The sequence below is a fragment of the Pyrus communis genome, chromosome 14 (genome assembly GCF_963583255.1).
Source record: "Pyrus communis chromosome 14, drPyrComm1.1, whole genome shotgun sequence".
In the NCBI taxonomy this organism is placed as follows: domain Eukaryota; kingdom Viridiplantae; phylum Streptophyta; class Magnoliopsida; order Rosales; family Rosaceae; genus Pyrus; species Pyrus communis.
Genome location: NC_084816.1, coordinates 24,172,411 through 24,182,615, shown reverse-complemented (window position 1 = coordinate 24,182,615; position 10,205 = coordinate 24,172,411). Strand labels below are relative to the sequence as shown.

General features: G+C 37.3%; 2 protein-coding genes across 2 annotated transcripts; both read left to right on the top strand.

Annotated features, from left to right (window-relative positions):
• Nucleotides 1-2,378: 2,378 nt before the first annotated feature.
• Nucleotides 2,379-2,687, top strand: LOC137714234 (glutaredoxin-C11-like). Its single transcript, XM_068453495.1, has one exon. It carries the CDS (start codon nucleotides 2,379-2,381, stop codon nucleotides 2,685-2,687), a length of 309 nt encoding a protein of 102 aa, XP_068309596.1.
• Nucleotides 2,688-5,039: 2,352 nt separating this feature from the next.
• Nucleotides 5,040-5,803, top strand: LOC137716546 (monothiol glutaredoxin-S9-like). Its single transcript, XM_068456001.1, has one exon. It carries the CDS (start codon nucleotides 5,271-5,273, stop codon nucleotides 5,565-5,567), a length of 297 nt encoding a protein of 98 aa, XP_068312102.1. The 5' UTR covers nucleotides 5,040-5,270; the 3' UTR covers nucleotides 5,568-5,803.
• The last annotated feature ends 4,402 nt before the right edge of the window (nucleotides 5,804-10,205 follow it).

The window sequence follows — 10,205 nt, the reverse complement described above, 5'->3', positions numbered from 1 at the left end:
TCCCGGAGAGTTCTGAAAATTTCGCCTTCTCCACATCTCTTCTACAGTTTTTATTTTCATTTTTATTTTGTTACAGAGGAGAAAATGGATCGAACCCTGTACTTTTTTTTATATACTAATAATTATTGATCAATGTTATCATCACGTATGTTGATTGATGAGGACAATGCTGAATTGCTAATGGCGTGCATCATCGTGATCATGAATTGATGGCTTTATTCTTGTATTGGGTGGTATTAATATATGAAGACATGTGCCTTATTCTAAAATTTCCAGCATATAGAAGATCATGCTGAACAATCACGAAGATGCATATATATATTCCCAATGGTCAGCCCTGTTGAAATAAAATTCTGCTTTCGTTTGGAATTTTTGGGATGACTTTTGCAGGGCTAGAGAGGTTATTCCTTTTTATTTTATTTTTTAATAATTTTTATAAACAAAATGATGATTACACTAAATTGATTTGAAGTAGAGAGATTCAAACTTAAATGTAATACGTAGAACACATTGTTTGAGTTAACTATACTAAACTTAAATATACGTCGAACGCTCATTAACAATTAACATACGAATAATAGTTTTTCATAATAAAATATCAAGTTTCTGATACTATAGAACGTGATAAATAGCATGTATGCACATGCGTTATTGAATGAACTTGCAAATAATGTATCTTCAACGTAAAAATTTCCTAATCAGAATATTCAATCTCTTAATCTTCATTTGAAAATCATCCATACAAAAAAGCATTCGAATCGATAATCGTTTAATCATTCAAATGTATCAAATAAGTCAATAGTGTAGGTACCAAGTAGTATATTCATGATGAACCGTTGATTTATTTGATACATTTTAATGACTAAACGATCATCGAGTCGAACGAATGATCTTCAAATGAAGATTTAAGATTGAACGATTCCGATTATGAATTTTTACGGTAAAGATACTTTTATTTGCAAGTGGGAAATGAGTTCATCACCGAAAGAAAAAATGCAAGCATTATCCTGACTGAGTTATAGATATAAACGAATATATTACAACACCACCGCATATCAGTTAGTATAAACCAAAAATATATAGATCATAATCTTTGAAGATCAGTCCTATACATAGATTAGTTATTCAGTCGACAATATTGTAAGTCCCAAAACCATATGAACAACGTGGAATTCAATTGGATAAACTCTATCTCTCCCCGCATCAGCCACGTACATCACACTAGCTACCATATTCACAAAGAACAGAACACAGAACATGCGATGCAATCCGAACAATTAGCAAATTGATGCATACAGTGAAACAATATCGGAACAAGGGGAGTCGAACATAACTCAGATGCAGGTTATCCACTTGAGTTATAGACTATTGTTTTTAATCCCTATCCTTCATAGGAAAAAAAATCATAATTGAGTACTTACTTACCAATAAGGGAATAAAAATATGGATCTCTATGAATGCCAATGCCTACTTTTATTTAAGTATAACATAATGTACAATGTCAAGGCACGCATCCAATAAATACTATATAAATTTTCCTGCTTGACTGAAGAAAGTTGAGTTCTATCATAAAACCAATTGGTAATGTGGCGGAGTAGTTTTTTAATTATAAGTCTATCCAAGGCTCATCTTCCCATTAATGTGAGATTCATTCTTAACATGTACTTTATGAGTGAATATAATGTATTTGATTATTGATAAAGTTCATTCTTGTTGTTCCCCTCTTCCCTAAAGAGTTCATGTTTATTATATAAAAGCTAATATTAACATATATTGGTATATCTTGATGCTATCAACGAGGACCGAAAGTGTGTTTGTGGGTTAATAACTTTAATATTTATACATATGTCTGTGGTTCTTACTTAAAGTGTCAAACCCTATCCATCGTATGGCATTCCAGGAGATCTAAATTATGATTTATTGTGTGATAAAATATATGCTACATGCAATTTGTTTATAGAATATAGTAGTTTGGTTGAAGAATACAAAAATCTCATGTCAGAATTGATAATATTAAATATATATTTTGACATCCAGAAATTCTGTGAAAAACAGAACTGATGATAATATCGGTATGATTATAATGGAGTCACCATCATGCAAATCATCACAAAGGGGCATTTTTCTTATCCAATCCAAATATCTTAAAGCTGCTTTCTCTTTCTTGTCCATTTTTCTGGTTCTTAAATTGTTTCTCCTTTCCTCTAGATTAAACAAATCCTCCCCCACATCCTTTATAAATAGCCAGGCCTATGAACCTCAAAGTCTACCCCCAAGCTCCGCAGATCTTAACTATCTATCTGCTTTAGGGTTTTCATCATATCTAGTAACTCAGCTGCATTACTTGTTCTCTAAGAAACCTGCTTTTGTTTTTAGTAATGGAGAATGTGAGAGAGTTGGCTTCAGAGAAGGCTGCTGTGATCTTCACAAAGAGCTCCTGCTGTATATGCCACAGCGTGAAGACGCTTTTCTACGAGCTCGGTGCAAGTCCGGCGATTCACGAGCTCGACCGATGCGCCAATGGGAGGGACATGGAGTGTGCATTGAGAAACCTCGGATGCAATCCTGCTCTTCCTGCTGTGTTCATAGGTGGGAAATATGTCGGCTCGTCGAAAGATATCATATCCTACCATGTGGATGGATCTCTAAAGAAAATGCTGAAAGATGCACAAGCAATCTGGTTCTAGATAGCTAGTAGCTACATATTATCACACTGGAAGCTTAAGCTTGCTATGCTATAATGTTTTGTTAATTAGATCCAGTAAAAAGAATCGCAATACCATGCTTAAAGAAAATGAGTATTGAGGTTTAATTTTCTTTCTTCTATTCTCGATGTAATTTAACTTTCCTGGCTACATTCTATATGTATATATGAATTGAAGTCAGATCATATGAAAAGTATCCTGGAGAGTTCTGAAAGTGTTCTCTATATAAGCATCTTCTACTAATTATTATTATAGGTAATTGCGTACTGCTTTATATTTCCCTATCTGCCAAATCAGCAATGGATCGAACTGCGACCATTGACTTATATAAAATTTGAAAGAGAACCACTTTTTGCACTACAAAATATATAGTCATAATGCACCCTTCTTGCCTTAATTTTCTTCTTTAAGAAGACGTATTGCAGTATGATTATTTCTGTTTTGGAATGTCAATAGCAGTTTTAATTGGTAAATGCTTGTTATTTCAAATTTTATTGTTGACTTGGGCGGCAAGTGATATGTACCCGACATCATTGCATAAAACCAAAAATAACAAAAATCTTGTAGAAGTGAGAATGCCACTTAGGTTGGGAATGAAAAGTTGGGTTGTCCAATAAAACTATAAACTGCAGAGCGTTTTCATCTATTTGTGACTGTTCAAGAAAGATTGTTCCATGCAAAGCTATATATATTGCAATATAGAATAAGGTCTAACAAAGTAGATCACTTTTTATTATCATCAAGATTTCTGAATATATATTTGAACAATAATATTGTTAGGATAATGCTAGAGAGACTAAATTTGTTGACAAAATTTTGTAAATTAAATGACTTGGAAGTTGATGATTGAATTATGACTTAAGCGTTGATAAATATGCTTATTCCTATGGGTGACACATCATTTAGTTTGCAACATTTATCTACAACTTTAGTCTCTCTAGCATTACCCATATTGTTAATTTCCCAATATCAATTAACTTATCCACTAGCTTAGGGCGTATATATCCATTTCCCACTATATATGTGTGTGTGTGTGTGTGTGTATGTATATATGATGCAGATATAGTTTTCATTATTATTTTAATTCGTTGTATATGAGTCACTAATATGGAATAACCATAAGATAAGAATCCAAGCCTTTGCATGTATATATATAGGAAACACTACATATATTTGTCTATAAAAAGCAAAAGATGAAAGGGTTGGTTCTCAGCATTCTGGCGCTGCCATAGACTAGAGTATCAATATCTATTGGCTTTAACAACTGCCAACTGAATTTCGGTACGCCATGTGCTTGACGCTTTTACGCAAGATGCATCCATACAACCGAGGATGTATATGTCCTCTTGTATCGACAGCTCTCATCTCAGTTACACAGCAAAATCTCTCGAGACGCTAAAGGATCTAAGAAAGACAATGATAATTAGATACCCTAAGCTTTCTTTGCCTTGTATTCCTCCAAATCCAATAGAACAAAAAGTTATCCACTGTGGCCTTCAGAATAAGCAATTAATTTACTCGATGATATATAATCTGACCTCACATTATATTCTAACGCTTTCCTCCAAGAAGAAGAATTAATCCTCTTCATCTATACTAAGGGGGGATGTTTCTTAAAACGTGTGGAGCATGGCAAGTTTGGAAAATCAGTAGCATCAGAACGTGTATGAATAATGTATCAGCTCACACGTCCCCGCCACGCCCCTACGTGCGAAAAGGAATCGGGCAAGTTGGTGGGCGCAACAGAAGAGAATCACACAGCACCGAAAGCCATAGATCTCATTCCCCATAAATCTGCACAGGGATTCAAGGGAACGTGATTGAGAGAATCTGGTATAAAGACCAGCTGCCTTATAGAAAATTTCTCTACTTTTGTTAATTGTGTCCTGAGACAGTACGTAGTGAGTATTTATTTGGGTTAAATCTTCACAACCTGAAAAGAAATGGTGCATAGGCCATCCACGTGTGTCATATATAAATTTAACCACTCAATTATAAATAGTAAACTAATTAATTCATTTCATTCGTGTGCAAGGGACATATAGGACATATGCACTACTTTCGCCAATTGACCTAACGCACAACTCTTCATTTTACTCGAATCAGTCGCTAATCATGTATTGCATGCAGGAAAAGCATCTGCAACTTGTTCAATCTAACAGAACATGCTAGTCTTTATCATAAAAAAGTAGATTTTTTATTAGGGCATCCAAGTAAAGACCATCTTCTTTTGAATATTTTTGTTGTTGAAAGGAAGCAAGCAGTCCACACCCAATGCTGCTTCTATAAATAGTCCAGCCTGAGAGCTCAAATTAATATTCAAACAACCTTAAGCCTTCAACCCTTCTCTCTCTAGCTACCCTATATATCTAATTCTCTTCTAATTCCAAAACCCAATCCAACCATTGGATCGAGTTCAATCTGAATTCGATCCGATGGTTTTGATCAAATCTTAAGTTAACAAGTATTCTCAGGTAAAACTTTGCCATATTTGGTTTACTTTTCCATTCAAGGAAAAAGTTTACCATATTGGGAAGATATTCCTGATCAAACGAGTTTTCCAAGATGGACAAAGTAATGAGGTTGGCATCAGAGAATGGTGTGGTGATTTTTAGCAAGAGCTCATGTTGCCTGTGTTATGCAGTCAACATTCTATTCCAAGAAATTGGGGTGAGTCCTGTGGTTCATGAGATTGACCAAGATCCCGAGGGCAGGGAAATGGAGAAGGCTCTTACGAGGATGGGGTGTACCGCGCCTGTGCCCGCGGTGTTCATAGGTGGAAATCTCATTGGATCGACCAACGAAGTCATGTCCCTCCACCTAAAAGGCCAGCTGATCCCAAAGCTGAAGCCTTACCAGTAGCAGACTATGTCTTAATTAGTTAACTACTCAAATATAATGTTGAAAATAAAAATAAAGTGGCTCAAATTAGTACTGTAGTGAGCTTTGTATTAAAAAAAAGTCTATGTAGTGCTCTTGTTTTTCATCCTTTAAATACTTATGTAGTGTTTCATGTGTATTGTATTCTGTAAGATTTGATCAGCTGTAGCTTGTAACCTAAACCATGTTTCCTATTTTTAATGAAGTAGCTTTTCTATGTCTTGATGCACCATTATTTGAGTATCCTCTTCTCCGTACATTAGAGCAATTTATAGAATATATAAGTTCATGTTAATTTTTTTATATGCTTAGAATATTACAGTAATGCAGATTGCAGAAATAAAATACAAAGAAAGAATGAAAAGCTCTCTTTCTACAACTTAAAACCAAAATTTAAGTGAATTACCTCTAACTAAGTTTATTGAACATGAGGAAGAAATATTCTTGGGTAAATTACATTTTACCCCCTCAGGTTTTGGTGCAATTGTAACATCATACAACATCTTTAAAACATTTCAATCTCATACTTTTATTAGTGTTTTCATTTCAATTTCATACATCCGTTACAAAATTTGTTAAGTTAATAGTTAAGTGATGATGTGGCAAATATGAGGTCCTCATTTATGCTGATGTGGCTACCAAACATATGTCACGTGGTATAAATAATTAATAAAAAATTAAAATCTAATTTGAATATTAACATATTAAAATAATTAATTAAAAAAAAATCACAAATCTTCATCTTCCCCACCCAAGCCACCCCTTCTCCCACCACCACCCATTTGCCCACCCGAGCCACCCTTCTCCCATCACCACCCCCATCCCTCATCACTTCCGCACTTCCTTGTCTAACCAAAAATCCCAAATTCCTAATTTCCACATCTAATTTGATTCGAATTCCCTATTTGCGATTAAACCCTAGATCCCAAATCCAAGTAATTTAATTGGATGATGGGTCTCAGAGAAACCTCCAGGCCCTAGTCGTCTTTAGAGATGCTCGGAGCTCAAGTCGAGCTCCTCCTCGATCTCCAAAACGCTGTTGTCCATAGGTGCAGTGTCAGGGTTGATGGCCAGGTCAGGCTTGAAGGGGGCGGGTTCGAAGATTAGGCGCCAAGAGCTCGAGTCGAGCTCATCCTCGGATTGTGTGGCAGCGAAGTTGCTGAACTCATCCCAGTCGAGCGAGTCATTTAGAGTTGAGTTAGTGGCGGCAGTGAGTCGTCTAATGAGGTGGGGACATATAGGTGGTTGTTTTATGTGAGAACAACGACGAAGGGACGGGCAGAGAATGAGTGAGAGTTGCTGGTCGACATAGGAGACTGGGAGTGAAATGCTCCAATTGGAAGAAGAAATTGAGGCAAGGGCTTAAGGCGGTGATAAAGGTGGAGGAAAATTGAAAGGTCTCTGGGTTGCTCGGTGTTAGATCCCACATCGCTCAGGGGAATGGATCCTCTATGCTTATATGTATATGCCCACCTCCATATAGCACGAGGCCTTTTGGGAGCTCACTAGCTTCGAATTCCATTGAAACTCCGAAGTTAAGCGAGATTGGGCTGGAGCAATCCCAAGATGGGTGACCCATTGGGAATTTGCTTGTGAGTTCCCAAAAACAAAACCGTGAAGGCGTGGTCGGGGCCCAAAGCGGACAATATCGTGCTAGGGTGGAGTCGAGCTGGGGATGTGGTGGAGGTCGGGTTGAGATATGACAATTTGGTATCAGAGCCAATCCCTGACCGGAAGTGTGCCGACGAGGATGTCGGGCCCCTAAGGGGAGGTGGATTGTTAGATCCCACATCGCCCAGGGGAGTGGATCCCCTATGCCTTATATGTACATACCTACCTCCATATAGCACGAGGCCTTTTGGGAGCTCATTGGCTTCGAATTCCATTGGAACTTCGAAGTTATGTGAGATTGGGCTGGAGCAATCTCAGGATGGGTGACCCATTGGGAAGTTGCTCGTGAGTTCCCATAAACAAAACCGTGAGGGCGTGGTAGGGGCTCAAAGCGGACAATATCGTGCTACGGCGGAGTCGAGCCTGGGATGTGGTGGAGCTCGGGTTGGGATGTGACACTTGGGGCTTTGCAGATGAGTTGATAGTGGTGGTTCTGTAGGGAGAAGCTTGGTGTGGAAATAATGGGGGAAGGGGTGGTGATAGGGGATGGTGGTGGTGTTGGAGGGAGAAGCTTGGTGCAAAAGTTATGGGAAAAAGGGTGGTGATAGAGGCTGGTGGTGATGCTGGAAGGAAAAGCTTGGTGCGGAAGTGATGGGGGAAGAGGGTGATGATGAGGGACGGGGTTGGTGACGAGTGAAGGGGTGGCTCGGGTGGCAAGATGAAGAATTTGTATTTTTTTTAAAATTTTTAATTAATTATTTTAATATGTTAATATTCAAATTAGATTTTAATTTTTTATTAATTGTTTATGCCACATGGCACATGTTTGGCAGCCTCGTCAGCATAAATGAGGACCTTATATTTGCCACGTCATCACTTAACAGATTTTCTAACGGATATATGAAATTGAAATGAAAATAATAATAAATGTATGAGATTGAAATGTTTTAAAAATGTTATATGAGGTTGCAATTGCACCAAAACCTGAGGGGGTAAAATGTAATTTACCCAATATTCTTTCTTCTTCTACTACTTCTGCCTTTTTGTTCCTCCAGTCAACCTACATGTAGAATATCCTATGAACAAATTAAAGTACAAAGCCTTGAAAATTCTCTAAAAATATCTAAAAGGCAACCCAAGCCAAACAACGCTCCCTACTTTGAGAGGATGGGGGGATGTCTATCGTACGTAGCCTTATTCTTACTTTACAAATAGGATATTTCCAGCACTTGAACCCGTGACCTTTCGGTCACAAAGGAGCAACCTTTCCTTTGAGCCAAGGCTCACCCTCTCTCTCTCTCTTTGAAAATATCTACAGGACATTAATTAACTCGCTTTCAAACGGTAAAGTTGTGATTTTCAATTACCTTTTCAATTTTGTTACAAGTAAAATGTGATTCATTTTTCTGAACATGTGATAAATAAACAGAGATACACACTTTTTTTTTTTTAGAAACAGATACACACATTGTTTAAACATTATAAGGACAGATCGATGCTTGTAACTGAAAAATCGATACAATGCAGATGCATTAAGCTTGCTGAACATCGCCTAAAGTTCAGAACTTGTAGAGGGAGACAAATTAATAAAATCTGACTACTGCAATCCAATCTTGCCTTCCCTCATAGTCATATGGGAAGGGTATAAAGAAAAGAAGAAGAGGTCTATTTTTCTAAGCATAGATTCTTCAACTTTATGACAGACAAAGAAAGGTATTACATTCTCGCCTTACCACTTCGTTTCGTTTTCTTTACTTTTATTCTCTTCCTGCTCCTCTCCCTCCAACGATATACTTGTGTTTGGCAGTCAGTGTCAAACTTATCATTCTTGTCATGGAAATTACAATTTCCATTATTATTAGTGCGGGAGCAAATAGCATTCGCATCTCCGATATATATTCCTTTTCGGATTCACCGTATCAGACATATCCTTCTCGTAGAGAAAATATGACAATTAGTAGTACAACTTACACTTATAAGTTATAACTAATACTATCCAACACTCATTCGGCTGGTAGCTTGGATGGTGCAGAGGAAATTACGAAGAATATGATGGTATTTTTTATAGTCGAACGATGAATAATTAAGATATTTGGGAGCATCTAGCCCAAGACTAATTGATGGATGGAGAGGTCTAAGGAATCAGATGATAAAGAGCGTGTGTGACATGATAGTATGCTCTGGTATACCATATTAGAATGTGAGCATGCGACTCAGAACCAGTTGAAATTGGATGGAGCTAGAGATCAAATGTTATTAAAACTATTATGCAAGGTTTTGATTTCCTGACATAATATACTAGGGTTTAGAGTTTTTGTTAGTGTTTATAGGATTCACATGCACTATGGCATATCTGCGGTGGGGATGAGGCTTAATGTGTATATATTCTAAATACAAAGACAGCTGCAAGCACCTAATTTTTCAAGTGAAATGGTCCCCCTCTCAGTGTCATTTAGCAAGTTAGACTCCAGTTGCAATGGTCCTATAGCCCTACACATCTCTAATAATTTAAACTCCTAGGATCATTGCACATGAAGAAATTGAACAAAAAATCGTACCGGAATTAAGTAGTCTGAAGATTCCCCAATGGAGTGAGACAAGCACACCAGTTTAGTTGAGGGAAAAGGAGAAAATCATTTAAGTGAGTGCCGAGTGGTGAGCTGCGCCAGATAATCACTGTAGAACAAAGATTCATTGTTGGCTTTTGATGATCAATCACCGTCAATCTTAATCTGGAAATTCAAAAGAAAACAGTGTTGTCGTTTTTAATTGGAAGCAAGGGGAAATTAGGGCAGGCATGCACTTGCCTCACCTGGACTTTGGTGATGTAACTATATCTAGGGTTTGCACCCATGGCCTGCAGAATCCAATTCAAAACTGGTTGCGTTTATGGTTCATTAGGGTATCGAATCAGTTGCGTTTACTAAATTAGGGTTTTATAAGCGCGAACAAGAAGTGTACACACAAAACTAGGAAACTATCAAACTTGGGCGACTTGCATTTTACATG

What these genes read in the sequence shown, in the direction of transcription:
- LOC137716546 (XM_068456001.1), top strand. Translation starts at nt 5,271, where the DNA reads ATGGACAAAGTAATGAGGTTGGCATCAGAGAATGGTGTGGTGATTTTT.
- LOC137714234 (XM_068453495.1), top strand. Translation starts at nt 2,379, where the DNA reads ATGGAGAATGTGAGAGAGTTGGCTTCAGAGAAGGCTGCTGTGATCTTC.